This window comes from Lycium ferocissimum, chromosome 4, assembly GCF_029784015.1.
Source record: "Lycium ferocissimum isolate CSIRO_LF1 chromosome 4, AGI_CSIRO_Lferr_CH_V1, whole genome shotgun sequence".
Lineage (NCBI taxonomy): Eukaryota > Viridiplantae > Streptophyta > Magnoliopsida > Solanales > Solanaceae > Lycium > Lycium ferocissimum.
Window position 1 is genome coordinate 51,605,258 of NC_081345.1, and position 15,618 is coordinate 51,620,875.

Genomic DNA, 15,618 nt, shown 5'->3' on the forward strand with positions numbered 1-15,618 from the left:
TTTACTTATCCATTGAGTCTGTAATGATGATTTATGTGTATGTGGTTACTTACTACTCTGCTCGTGCGTATGATTGTTACATCTTTTCGAGTCCCGGGCCAGGACATGCTTTCGTGCACAGCTCTACTGTATTATTCACCGAGTCCCTCATTAGAGGGCCGGGACACGCTATATGTATACATGATGGAGACAGGATCTCCTCCACCGAGTCCCTCACTAGAGGGCCGGGACACGCCATTCACCGAGTCCCTCTTTAGAGGGCCGGGACACGCTATTCACCGAGTCCCTCATTTGAGGGCCGGGACATGCTATATGTATATATATGATGGTAATATGATCTTGCTTACCGAGTCCCTCATTAGAGGGCCGGGACACGCTATATGTATACACATGTGCAGAATGATTGTCTGATTGTGTCACTAAGCCCATAACAGGTTGGATATGATATTGTTATGCATGGTTTGTGTTTAAGAGTAAGCAGGTCAGGTATTCTGATGTTCGTCCTCGCTTCTGTACTTTTATCTCAGTTATGACTCTGTAATTGTATTTCATGCTTTACATGCTCAGTACATATTCCGTCGACCCTTTCTTGAGCTGCGTTTCATGCCACGCAGTACCTACGGATAGAGAGGACGTTATTGAGAAGATGTTCCACTCGGGATTCGCGAGCTCCATTTCCTCGAGTGCCGCTGCAGTAGAGTATTTATGTTGTGGCATCATGTTCTATGTTAGAGACTTTGCAGATAGAGTCACATATAGTATATGTCAGTTTTGTAAGCGGCTCTATAAGCCGATGTATTATTATGCATTATATTACAGATTTCATATGATTACATATTTTATTTGTTTTGAGAAAGATGAAAAGCGTGTTGTTCTTGAAAAGCTTTTGTTATGCATTCTCGTCATGGTTTAAAGGCCCAGCATAATTATGAGTATAACGAGAGTCAGCGGGTTCGCTCGGCCCTAAGTAAGGGTCGGGTGCCCATCACACCCTATCGAAAATTAGGGTGTAACAGCAGCAATAGATCATTTCTCAGAGGAAGAAACAGAGAACCTGAACAATATTTTCAGATACGTGGAATCTATCATCTCTGATGAGGACAATCAAATGATTCAGGATGTACCTAGTGAAAAGGAGGTGAATGAGGCAGTTTTTTCTATCAATTATGAAAATGCTACTGGTCCGGATGGTTTTAATGGCCTATTCTTTCTGAATGCATGGGAAATTATCAAATCTAATATTTGCAACGATGTTCAAGCCTTCTTTAATGGGGCAAAGTTGAGTAGGTACTTCACCCATTCTTGTCTTGCCTTGATTCCCAAAGTCAAGATCCCAACTCAATTCTCCCATTTAAGACCAATAAGCTTGGCCAATGTTACTAACAAGATTATTTCTAAGATCTTGGCCAAGAGATTTGCACCACTTCTCCTTAACATTATTTCAGAAAATCAAGGTGATTTTTGTCAAGGGCAGATTCATTATTGAAAATGTGTCTCTAGCACAAGAATTATTCTATGGTATTAAACATCATGATGTTTGAGGGAATCTTGTTATAAAGCTAGATATGTCTAAGGCTTATGACAGGTTGTCTTGGTCTTTTTTGATGGATGCTATGAAAAAGTTTGGTTTCTCTGCCAGTGTGGTGAATATGATTTTCAGGCTTCTATCCAATAACTGGTACTCAGTTATCATTAATGGTACAAGGTATGATTTCTTTGGATCTTCAAGAGGTTTGAAGCAGGGGGATCTTCTTTCCCTTGCACTCTTCATCATTTCAGGAGAAGTACGCTCAAGGAGTCTTACCAACCTCAGCAGTGATCCAAACTATAAGGGGTTCTCAATGAGCAAAAGAGGTCCTCAAATCAATCACATGCGTTATGCAGATGATATGATTCTGTTTACTTCAGGGGACAAAAAGTCCGTCACAATGGTTATGATGGAGCTTAGCAATTATCAACAAGCTTCTGGCTAACAAATCAACAAGGAAAAGACCAATTTCTACACTTATGACTGTTCAGATTAAAGATCCAGAAGAAGGATTAGAAGATGGACAGGATTTAATAATGCTGAGTTTCCTTTTACTTATTTGGGTTGTCCAATATATATTGGAAGGAAAAGGGTGTCTTACTTTGCAGATATGGCAACAAAAGTTCTGAACAAAGCACGAGGTTGGCAAGGCAATATGTTATCAGCAGGGGGCAGAGCCATTATCATCAAGCATATCCTACAATAAAAAACTTTGCATATCATGGTTGTTTTGGTTCTTCCTAAAACTATTATTGAACAAATTGAGATGTATTTTGCTAAAATCTTTTGGGGCACAAAGGAAGGGGAAAAACAAGTATCATTGGAGTTCCTGGTTTTCCTGGGATAACATGTGCTATCCCTATGATAAAGGTGGTCTTGGTTTCAAGAAAATTCAGGATATCAGCTATGCTTTCTGTGTGAATAGATGGTGGAGATACAGAAGTGAGAAGTCTATTTTGTCTAAGTTCTTGGATGCAAAGTACTGCCCAAGATCTAATGCAGTTTCTAGAGTCAAGAATTCCAAAGATTCCTCCAATTGGAGAAATTTAATTGACACTAGAAAGAAAATGGAGGATAACATTTACTGGAAGATCGGTGAAGGGAATCTGCTATTCTGGTTAGATAAGTGGCTTGCCACTGGTCCTTTATACCTACAAGATGTGCAACATCCTAAGCCTAGAAATATCATGGTAAGCATATTTATTCAGAACAATATATGGGATGAGGAAGCTCTTAAAGTGGGATAAGGAAGTTCTTGAAGCTGTCATTCCTAGGCAAACGTACGGTGGAGGACATTATCGCAGTGAGGCTTGGGGATGGATAGACAATGGACAAGGCCATTTGGAAGCTTGAACCAAGTGGAACATTCTCTTGTGCTACAACATACCAGGCTCTAAGACAGGAGAGGGAGCACACTAGTCAACTTGATTTTGTTTGGAACAAATCTATTCCTTTTAAAATTTCTTTCTTGATGTGGAGGCTCATTAAGCACCACAAAAGTTGCAATTAGCGGAGGCTAAAACCCCAGCGAATTGCAACTTTCAACCTCCTCAAGTTACCCATTTTTTTGTAGTGAAGAAAGAGCTCCCACATGGGAATTCAGTAGCTAAATTCGGTGGCAATACTAATGTTGATTGTGTTTGTTGCAGGGTACCAATACAAGAGTCATGCACCCACTTATTTGCTATTGAAGAGATGGTCAAAATCACTTAGAAGTGGATATCAAGACCTCTTGGAATTGATTCTAGCAACAATAACATCATCAAATAGCTTCAAATTGGTGGAATAGCAAAGTCAACAAAGCAGTGAATAGGATGCTTGTAAGGATCACTCCTAGTATAGTTTCTTTGGACTCTGTGGAAGGCAAGATGTTCCAAAAAATTCAGCAACAAAGAAATTTCTAAGGCCAGGATTAGTCAGTAGATTATGTTTTAGGCCACAATTGCCATAGCTAAAAATTTTAGCAGTATGGATGATCTCTGGGGCTGATACAAAGTCTGTAACATCGCTATATCCCATAAACCAAGGTTAACTAGTACTTTGGTGAAATGGAACTGAAAGAAGTTATTTCCTTGCCCTTCACAACCAATTTCCCAATGATATATACAAGCTAAGCTACATAAGGTAAGGCTCTAAACTAGGACCTACTTACTTGCCATTCAGGAGCTAAATATACAATGTCCATAAATAGAAGATCTACACTAATCAGAAGATATTGACATATATTCTAACACTCCCCCGCAGTCGAAGCGGGAGGTCGTCGAACGCTTAGACTGTCCCGAAAATCCTCAAATAATACCAAAGGAGACCCTTGGTAAATATATCGCAATCCGATAACGGGATGGGACATGGAGCACTCGAACCCGTCTACGAGCAACCTTTTCGCGAACAAAATGAATATCCATCTCAACGTGTTTATGCGTTGATCGTCGAACGGATTCCCGGCAAGATATATCGCACTAACATTATCACAATAAACCAAGGTAGCCGTTTGGATAGGACAGTGAAGTTCCAAAAGTAGATTCCGCAACCAACAAGATTCGGAAACCACATTGGCTACCCCTCGGTACTCAGCTTCTGCACTCGAACGGGATAAGGTTGCCTGTCGTTTAGCTGACCAAGAGATCAAGTTATCCCCAAGAAAAACACAATAACCAGAAGTAGACCGCCTGGTATCTGGACATCCACCCCAATCTGCATCTGTATAAGAAACAAGAGTCGATGTAGAAGAAGGATAAAGATGGAGTCCATGGTCGAAGTGCCTCGAATATAGCGCAAAACGCACTTGAGCAGCGTGTACGTGTTCATCCTTCGGTCGTGCATGAACAAGCACACTCCGTTGCACGAAAGATATGTAATGTCGTGTCGCGTGAAAGTGAGATACCGAAGTGCCTGACAAGGCTCTATAGAGGGATGGATCCTCGAACGGTGTGTAAGAAGAAGCACCGAGCTTCGTTAGTATCAACCGGGAGTAGGCGAGGACTTACATGAAGACATGCGGCACGATCAATAATTGCTATGGCATATTTCTTTTGTGACAAAAATAAACCACGTACGATGGGTGGCCTATGCCCAAAAAATAGCTAAGCTCACCCAAGTCCTTCATAGCGAATTCGTGAGCTAAGAAGGTAACGATGTACTTACGAAGCTCATCGATAAGCAACAAGATAATGTCGTCCACATATAACAAGATAAGCCATAGATGTACCCTTCCGATAGACAAACGAGAGAATGATCGGATGTCTTGTGAGAAAACCCAAGAGTATGAACATAATCACCAAATTTCTTGTACCAAGCCCGTGGAGCCCGTTTAAGCCCATAAAGAGACTTCTTCAATAAACACACATGATTGGGTTTTTGCAGATCCCGAAACCCCATAGGCTGCGATGTGTGATGGCCTCCCTTAAGGTCACCATGTAAGAAAGCATTCTTGACATCAAGTTGATGAATTGGCTGCTTTAGATAAAGCCGAAAGCCGAGAACCGTGCGAATAGTAGCCGATTCGACCACCGGCAAAAGTGTCACCACAATCCACTCCAACCCGTCGAGTTTTGCCATCACCTACAAGCACGGGCTTTATGCCTCTCAAAAGAACCATCGATTTTTCTTTATGCAAAAATCCACATAGACCGAATTACATTAACATCGATGGACGGGCACCAACTCCCACGTCTTGTTTTTAATAAGAAAGCATCATATTCGCATCCATAGCCTTTTTCCAATTCGGGTCACGAAGGGCCGACACCGGGTTACGGGCAAAGGAGATTTAGAGACCGTGGAAAGAAGATTGAAGTTCTTTTTGGGCTTAAAGATCCCATTTTGGTCGCGGCACAAGCAAAGCGGGGAGGGAGTAGGAATTTGCGGGAGTTGGTATGGGAAGAGTGGGAGGAGATGGGGTTGTGTAGGAAATGGGTGAGGCCCGGAACGGGTTGGGGCGACGGCCCAGCAGTGAAACGGGGAGGGCGTGGAGGCCGGCGTGCCCCGGCCCCGGAGGAATACGGACGCTAGCAGGGCGGCGACACTTCGCCAGGCCGACAACGGGGAAGTGGGCTCAATGTGTGATTTGTGGCGTAGAAAGATAATGGATGACCGAGGGGGTAGTTCATCATCGAAGAAACTATATGTGTTATTTTTGGGGAGTATGCAACTTTGCAAACGGAATTGTGTTTCATCAAAATCACATAACGGGCCATGATGATTTTCCGAGAAGACAAGTCATAGCATTTATATCCCGGTGATTAGACGGGTATCCCAAAAAACACAAGGAGTTGAGCGGGCTTGGAGTTTGTTTATGGTAGTTGAAGGAAATAGAGGATAACATAAACACCCAAAAACCCGAAGACGTAAATAGTCGGGTCCTTTTGATAAAGAATCCGAAGAGGGGATTGATAGTTCAATAGCTTATGAGGAAGAATATTGAGAAGGTAAGTTGCCATATGCAAAGCATGATGCAAAATGAGGGAGGTAACGAAGCATGTGCAAGTAAAGTGCGAACGACATTGTTAATCGTACGAATTTTTCTTTCGGCTTTTCCATTTTGAGGAGAAATGCATGAGTGGCAAGACAAACGGAAAGAAAGCCCATGCTTTTTACAAAAATCCCAGAAAGGCCTATTATCAAATTCCCTACCATTATCACATTGTATGTTCTTTATTTCCCGTTCAAATTGAGTTCGGATGAAAGTTCTAAAATTTAAGATGGTGGAATAAGCATCGGATTTATTAGATAACGGAAAAGTCCATAAAAAATTAGAAAAATCATCCAACAACAAGATATAATATCTATGACCAGAAGAACTCAAAACAAAGTGCGATGTCCAAAGATCGGTATGAACGATATCAAATGGCATAAAAGTAGTAGAATTTCAAGATCGAAAAGGCAATTTAATATGTTTCCCGGGGACATGAATGACACATACTAGAATCTCCGCATTTATGACGATCAATAATTTTATTCTTCCTAAGAAAACTCAAAATATTAGCGCCCGGTGACCCAACCGTTCATGCCATAAGGAAGGAGCTAAAGCAAGAAAAGTAGAATGAGACAAGACATTCGGCGTGGTGATGGGATGAGCGCGCCCCGATCGTCACATCTCATTAGACGCATTCCCGTCCGAAAATCCTTCGCGTAAAACCCAAACGGATCAAATTCAATGGAAACATAGTTATCGCTGTAAACTTTCTAACCGACATGACACTAAATTTTTTGATAAGGTGAGGGGCATGGAGAACATTTTTAAGGGCTAAGGGAGGATGCGAAGACTTTAATTGTGTATGACCATAACCACGAATTGGAATAGACTGACCATTACCAATAGTTATACCACGGTTATTGCTCAAATTAAAATAAGACGTGAGATTACCTTGCCCGGATGTCATATGAGAAGTGGCACCGGTGTCCAAGTACCAGTTTGGATCCGGAGGAGTAATGCCGAGGGCGTGCACGCCGCTCTATATCGCCGGGGGGCCCGACCGCAGCCGAGCAGGCTTGCGTCGGCGGTCGAGGTCCAAGAATCCTGTGTTGCTGGTGTCGTCTTGTCGGGACGAGGCCTCGGCCCATGGACCACGGAAACGGGCACGGTGGAACCGCCCACCGCATCCATGGCCAAGGCCACTGCCGCGAAGACACCGACCGATTCTCGGGGCTTGGCGTGGCCGGCCACCGTTCCACCCGTCGGTGCCGCCGCCTTTGCCCCCACCACCGGAGTTACTACAGAATCGCCTTTTGCCGCCGCCACGACCACCGGACGGGAACGCCGCTTTCCCATAATTGTTTCGGTGTTGGTGCCGTTTCCACCATAATTATTACGGTGGTTAGAATGTTGATCAACATTCTCGTGGGAATCATCCAAGTCACGGGCCACCATGGCAAGACCTAATCGGTGGTCCGAGTCGCCTTCTTCGGTCCCGCCGCTTCAAGAACGAGCATTGAGCGGGCTTGATAAAATTGAGGCAGAGGTCACTTGACGAATTAGTGTGGCCACCCCTTTGTATGACTCGGTCAGTGCCCGAAACCGGTTGGAGAACCAAAGCCGGCTATTGTCCACCGGGAGAGCCGACGCTCTTAAGTCGATCCGACAACGACTTGAGATGTTGACAATAGTTAGGACATTTGGGAAATTCTCCATTTGTGTGTGAGTGAAATCATACCAAGTGTAACTAAGACGGGAGTGTTTGTTATCTTGGAAGATATCACGCAACCTATTCCAAGCCTCCATAGCGGTGTCGGGTTCAAGAATGGTGTGTAACGATCATGTGAAATAGTGGCGTAGATCCACCGAAGAACCGTTGCATCGAGAGTGGACCACGCTTCCTTCTCCTCGTCGGTCTTAGGCATCTTCTCCTTTGCTCCGAAGCCGGAGGAATAATATGATCAAGGACCTTAAGGGATCTTGCGTGAATTTTGAAGAGCTCCGCCCATGTCGCATATTGAACGTTCTCCATCTCGAGAAGTTGATGGGAACAAGATTCTTGATGTTTGAAAAGAAGAGCAGTGGTGGAAAGATGACTTTGAGTCACCCATGGAGGTGGAGAATGTGGAGAAGAAGTTGAAAGAATGGAGCAAGAAGATGGGCGGCTAGGGTGTGGAAGAGGTAGGATCTTTTGCTAGAAATCGATACCTATGAAAGAAGTTATTTCCTTGCCCTTCACAACCACTTCCCAATGATATATACAAGCTAAGCTACATAAGGTAAGGCTCTAAACTAGGACCTACTTACTTGCCATTCAGGAGCTAAATATACAATGTCCATAAATAGAAGATCTACACTAATCAGAAGATATTGACATATATTCTAACAGGAACAGTCAAGAAAATAAGGTAATACTCAATACTGATGGTAGTTTTTTGCCGAGTACCGGTGCTGGGCTGGTGCGGTGGCATTGCGAGAAGAAATGGAGACATGATTATGGCTTTAGCCAATCCAATCCATTTCTTATCTAACAATTTTAGTGAGGCAAAAGCAGCTTTATTTGGTGTTAATTGGTGCTGTGATCATGGCATAAGCAATTCCAAAGTGGAGCTAGATTCCATGCTTATAGTCAAGATGGTTAAAGGTGATATCAACTCTCCATGGAATCTGATGATTGATGAAATCAAAGATAGAGTCAGGGAAAGCGGTTTAGAAGTCTCTCATTGCTTCAGAGAAGATAATACAGTGGATGATGCTCTTGCTAAGCATGCACTCGTTTCCGAATCGTGACTCTATTTTTTCCGCAAGAAAATCATTTTCCTCGTGATGCTAGAGGTGCTCTAGAGATGAATAAATTGGATTATCCTTCATTTAGGATTTAAGGTTGCCAAACATTCAAGTTGGTACTTTGATCCTCCATGAAGTGAAGTAAGTTTTTTGTTGGACCTTAAAAGTGAAGGTTCTTCCTGTTTTGCTTCCAATAAGGCAGAATCATGAAAGAAAAGCTTTTTCTTTAAGTTCTGAAAATCCCAGACTCTTGGAGTCATATCAATGTGAAGGGATGGTGGGATAGTTTTCTGTGTAGAGCTATATTTTACCATTTCAGATCTTCGATTTTTTGGTATTACCTATGGAGTTAAGATCCTATATCCCCCTCCATTCCTGTACATTGTTTTTAATGAATAAATAAGGTAGGGGTCCAAGCCAAACCCCCCATCACCACGGGAGGTGAAAGCCAGGGTTGATGGCTTAATTTTATAAAAAAAAAAAAAAAAAAAAAAAAAAAAAGGCAAAGCAAAAGAAGAGAAGGTCAAAAGAACTCATAAATATAGTAGTAGTATTACGTCCTTTATACCGTAATCAATGAGGCTGGCAAGCTGCCCACCTAAAAGTTGAAACTAGACTTGCGTGAACAAGAATATTCTCTTTTACTAACCATAATAATCAACAAGGTCAGCAGACCACCAGAAAAGTAGAAACTAAAAACTTGCAATCGAACAAGAATGAGTGTAATTTTTCACTTATTAACCAAATATTGTATTACTTCCTCCGTCACAATTTACGTGTCAATGTTTGAACTCGAGACTCAAACATTTTAATTATGAATGCGGATTAAGACGTAGAATCTTTAAATTTTTGAAATAAAATTTACATAGTTGTAAAGAACATAAAAGTATTATAAGTCACAATACTTGACAATTTGAAATATTGAAAAGGCATATGAATAACTTGTGGTCAAAGAAAAACCGATTTGACTCTTAAAATCCGAACAGTGGTAACATAATTTAGACGCAGGAAGTATTGTCTAGGCCTCTATGACTTGGCATGGGCAACTTTCACAGGGTAACGTTGAATGCAATCAGCCCAAGGGTTCCCATTTGCATTCACTTCATTACTATCAATAGCCCTTAGTGATTTCCACACTGCACTGTTACATTTGAAACCTGAACCAAATGCTATTTGCCAGACTCTATCTCCTTTGTTCACCCTTCCTTTTGATTCTGTGTAGGCTAATTCGTACCATAACGAGCTGCTCGACGTGTTCCCGAACCTGTGCAATGTCATTCTTGACGGCTCCATGTGCCAGTCACTTAGGTTTAAGTTGTTTTGCAGTTCATCTAACACTGCCCTCCCTCCGGCGTGTATACAGAAATGCTCGAACGCCAGCTTGAAATCGGGTATGTAGGGTTTCACCTTGGCTTTCAACACTTTCCTCTTGACCAGTGTCATGAAGAACCTGAATGGAGACGAATTCAGAACTTAAAGTTAGTAGGTTCAGAACGAGTATATGTATATTTTAAATATTTTTGGATGTACATACATAATGTTAGTCGAAAAAATGAGTTTAGTTAAACCAGTGATCCTATCTTAAATTCGACCGCGTACATATAATTAAATATATGAAAGTGTAATCTCTCTAGAAGCTTAATTATTTACATGAGATAGATCACACATTTTAACGTGTTATCAAAGTCAGATAGAGGACATGCGTTTAAGTCTCATAACCACGCATTACTAAGGAGAACTTCACCTCTTTGCATCAAAAGAAATAAAGCCCAAACGTGAAGGACGTATTGATCGAACGTTTATTAAGTAAATAAAAGTATACTTTCTCTAACCTGAATTGTTCTGTAAGTGGTAACACCAATGGTCCTAGCGTGGTGATGTTCGTTTTTAGAGCATCCCCGGCTACAGCCATAAGTTCACGAGCGAGTGACACCCCTATAATTCCCTTGTCATCTTCTCTTTGGTACACACAATTGTAGCTATTGTCATCTGCTCCTTTATGGGTTCGAACCGTGTGGACAAGCTGGTACTTGGACCGGGTTCGGTCCTTCGACTTGTTAGACAACAGCATGGCTGCTCCTCCCATACGGAATATGCAATTGCATAGCAACATTGACCTATCATTTCCAAAGTACCAATTTAATGTGATGTTCTCCATGCTAACTACCACTGCATATGAATTCGGGTTTGCTTTTAATAGATTCTTGGCTAAGTCAATTGAAATTAGGCCAGCACTACAGCCCATACCACCCAAATTATAACTCTTGATGTCAGTTTTGAGCTTGTAGTGGTTGACAATCATTGAAGAGAGAGATGGGGTTGGATTAAACAAGCTACAATTCACAATGAGAATTCCAATTTCCTCTAGCTTGACTTTGGTTTTCTTGAAAAGTGAATCTAATGCACCAAACATGACTGCCTCGGCCTCCGCACGTGCCTCTTTCATGCTCAGGTTTGGTGGGGTGGATGTGATTCCTCTGGGAAAATAGGTCTCGTCACCTAAGCCAGAACGTTGAGCTATTCTTTTCTGAAATTCAATAGTCTCGTCTTCAAATGCACCATTTCCTTCCGTCATCTTCAAGAATGAATCAATGGACATTTTTCGTTCATCTTCGGCTTTGTAACAAGCAAAATCGACCAAGTAAACCTGTCTAGGTTTCTTGACATAGTAAAACCCTAACAAGAAAAACAGCACTATTAAACCAGTAAGACCGGTTGAAGTGTCAACGAATAAAGTTGGATCACTTGTCCATATATCATAAAACCGGTCAAACTTTAGACCGGTGAACTGAATAAGAGTGAGGGTAACCACAGGCAAAATTGTAGCCAGAAGAAGAAGAGTGACAGGGTTACGTGAATAACCATAGCCAAGTTTAACATATTTGAGCTTTACAGATTGTAAAAAATCCGGCAATTTTCGCCTGATTTTTATAACAACTGAGGATGAATCTTTGAAATCCATCTCAGCTGTTAGTCTCTCTTTTTCCATTTCTATACTTTCATTTGCCATTTTCTACTCTCTTAAACTAGACTAAGCTTCTTAAAAAATAATAAGAGAGTTCAAGATTGAAGTAGAAGAAGAATAGTCAACAAGAAGTTGGACTAGTTAAACCTCCAAGAAGAAAAATAATTGTGGGGGATGTGTTGATCAAGGCAAAGGAATGCAACAAGATTGATATGGCTTGTTGTCGGAGTGTGGAAGAAAGAATAAGAAATACGTACATATATAATGGTTACAAGAAAGATTTATAGATCCAATAGGTTATTTAGGAAGCTTTGTGTTTGTATGTAATCCGGGATGTGGGGGTGTGGGGTTAGGAATGAGTTGTTCCAAAAAAGGATTGATAGCTCAACTACCACAAGGAAAGAGTATTATTAGAAATTATTGCCAAACAAGTGCCAAGTACCAATGGGAACGAAGAGTCCCATTGAAGCACAAGTTGCTAGGTAGGCCAAAGGCCAAACATAATAGAATTTAATTACTCCCTCCGTTCACTTTTACTTGTCCGCTTTTGACTTTGCACGCCTCTTAAGAATTAATAAATGAAGTATGTATTTTACTATAATACCCATATTAATTGGTGTATAGTCTCATTAGACTTGGAGAATGATTTGGAAATGAGTAATTAATGTTAAGGGTAAAACAAGAAAAAAAAAGTTTGTCTTTTCTTGATATGCTAAAAGTGACAAGTAAAAGTGAAAATCTATTTATAGGATACTGGACAAGTAAAAGTGAACGGAGGGAGTAGCTTCTATACACGACACTGTAACTAAATTTACATTATTCACTATGAAAAGAAACTGAAATTAGCTATAAATTCATTGCTTTGGTAGTTTTCTTCTTCTTTTTCTACCCTCCACTTTAGATGTTCTGTAGTGTTTCCACACTTGCCCTCCAGCGTGACTCGAACCCTGGAGCTACCGGTCGTGGGTGGAGGTAATTTACCAACTGAGCAACCCTCACTTGTCCATCGCTTTGGCAAATTGGTTGTAGCTAACAGAATATTTCGATACTTTGTCACCAATCCATTGCTAAATAATATTAGCGACGAATTTTGCTTTTTAGCTACAAAATTGTCAGTTGACAATTTCTATCTTTTCGGTAGTAATTAGGGCAACCAAAAAAATAATTACCCGAAACTACTCATAAAAGTGAGATTACAACATGAAGAATAAGAGAAGTACATGCTCTAACAGGTTAAAATACATATATAATACAACTCTTTTTACACTATCCATGGATATATTAAGTTAAAATAAAACTAATAGTAGGGTTGTAATCATATTGTCAAGCTCTATTTGTCGTGGTTGAGAAAAGATGGGGTAATTGACCAAGAACCGAGTACACATGTGGAAATTGGGGATTTCGTCCAAGCAATCATATTAGGACCAAATCAAAGAGTCCCCCATACTTTAATTCGTATTCCATTGCCTTTTTCCACATGCAAATGGAGTAGCAAAATGTTTCGATTCGGTGTCGGGCCCCACTTTCGATACTTTGTTCCTTTTTTTTTTTTTTTTTTTTTTTTTTTTTTTGTTTTCCACCCGATATTCGGTATCTGCATTGGAGTCCAACTATATCTAGATTCACGTTGCGTAGGGCCCATTCCGGAGAAATGCTCTCTACCAAGAATTTTTCCATATCCAACGATCGAACCCGAGACCTCTGATTAAGGAAGGAACAGTCCGTTCGCTGCATACATCCTTCGGTGGTAAACACTTTCACTGTATACGCATGAGTTATATTTAGTGCATTAAAGATGGAAAAGAAATTTCTACGTTATGAAGTTAAGTTGTTCTGTTCTGGAACAAGTAACTTTACATATTAAAATTGACATGGTAAAATGAAAAAATAAAGTAATAACATGATATTAGAAATTAAATTATATTAATAGCGCAAAATGTATTTATATTCAATAGCGGATCCAGAATTTTGTAGTAATTGGTGCATTCAGTCCAAAATGTACTTATAAAATATAATCAACGGAATTAGCTGAACGAAACTTAATATTTTCAATACAGAGCATATAAACTGATGATAAAATTATGTAACATGTAAACTATAATAGATATTATCATTTAAAATATAGATCATTTTATTCATAATATAATGATTCTCATATTGGGAATGATTAATGATAGTACCAATCTCACACAAGATTTATTTTCCAAAATAACTACTCATTGAAAGATAAAAATTAGATTGAGGTCATTTTGTTGATTTTTGAGGAACTTAACTTTTTAGAGAAAAAATATTTACCAAAATATTTTAACAAACTAAACATGAACAACTTGAAAAATAATATTTTGAAAAATATTTTCCTTCATACCAAATACACTTTAAAATCGAAAATGACAGAAAAGGAAAAACATTCAAAGTACTTAGAAAATTAAAGAGTCTAGCATTAGAAACCAAAATAACCATGGAAAAAAGAAAGTAAGAAAAGAAAGCAAATAAAGTAAAAGGAAAATTTTGGTATTTAGGGGAAAATGAAAATGCAAGAAAGAAAGTAAAATGAGAAATCAAATAAGGAAACAAAAAACACACTGATTAGGTGAAAAATGACTATAGTGATACTACGCTCAAAGGATTCGGCCACTTATCTAATCCTCGTTTTTCGTCTCGGTGTGATATTCCGCTCGTCCCTTTCGCTTCACGCAATAGCACGCTCCGAAGTAAGCGGACTTCACCGTAAGTAGCCTCCCGATTAGTCGAATAGCTTCTTTTCGTGTTAACTTGCTCGAAAACCACAACACGAAATTGCTCTTATCCCGGATGCTCACATATATATATATATATATATATATATATATATATATATATATATATATATATATATATATATATATATATATATATATATATATATTGCGTATGTTTGAAGCCGATGATAAGAACATCTAACATGTAATCGAGGCGGATCCGTGGATTTTGAGGTTCCGGGTGCCACATTGTTTTGAACGCAGAAGTTACTATTAGAAAATCGCTAATTTTCGATGGACGTCCAGTCAGAATTTGGCTCGTTAGTAAGGGATTTTCAATGGAAAATTCGTCGAAAATATTATCGACGAGCCAAATTTTGACAAATTTTGTCTGAAATTAGTGATTTTCTGCTAGTACATATTGATGTTTTCACTGTCCAAATAAGGCTCACATTTTGTCAATTTGATCAATTTTAGGTTTCAATTTGGTTATTCGTCTTCTCAATTTATGTAGACGAATTGATTAAACGAAAAAAAAAAAAAGTGTTTATAACGACAATTTGGCTCCAATAAGAGTTTAATCCAAATGTGATTAACTTATAGTAAATTTTAAGTAAAAAAGAACCTTCAATTCTATTTTATACTTGAAAGTCTTAAACAAAGATGAGACCAAAGGTCAAGGATCAATTACCAAAAAAGAAAAAAAGAAAAAAGGCAACCAACAGAGAAAATAGCTGTTCAAGAGGAAAAAGGGCAAAAAAAAACAGAGAAAAAGGAATACGTGTAGGTGTCTCTCTATAGTTTTAGGCTTTCAAAACAAGCAAAAATCAATAAAATATCCGTGCTAGGGGATTCAAACTCCCACCACTTGGGCGGAATTAGAACCTTTCGCCATTGGCACCATGGGTTTCTTTTTAACTCTAGGTGGCCTGTGATTTATATATATAATTTCTTCCATATATATACATATATACACAGCGTTTCAACCGAAGCTTGCGAGTGCCGTGACACTCCCTCGGCCCTTAATAGAACCGCCCTGCATATAATCTATAATATAGGTAATAATAAATAATTATGTTTTGCGGTTTCATATTTTGGGAATGATAAATAACAATACCAGTACTTATACTAAATTTATTTTCCAAAATAACCTATCATCAAAAGATCAGAATTAGATTCAAGTCATTTT

The 15,618-nt window shown here is 39.6% G+C and overlaps 1 protein-coding gene across 1 annotated transcript; it reads right to left on the reverse strand.

Annotated features, from left to right (window-relative positions):
• Window positions 1–9,434: 9,434 nt before the first annotated feature.
• LOC132053493 (3-ketoacyl-CoA synthase 1) lies at window positions 9,435–11,957 on the reverse strand. Its single transcript, XM_059445554.1, has 2 exons — window positions 10,559–11,957; window positions 9,435–10,176 (listed from the first exon to the last, which is right to left on the reverse strand). The coding sequence occupies exons 1-2, from the start codon at window positions 11,734–11,736 to the stop codon at window positions 9,753–9,755; spliced, it is 1,602 nt and encodes a 533-aa protein (XP_059301537.1). The 5' UTR covers window positions 11,737–11,957; the 3' UTR covers window positions 9,435–9,752.
• Window positions 11,958–15,618: the final 3,661 nt, after the last annotated feature.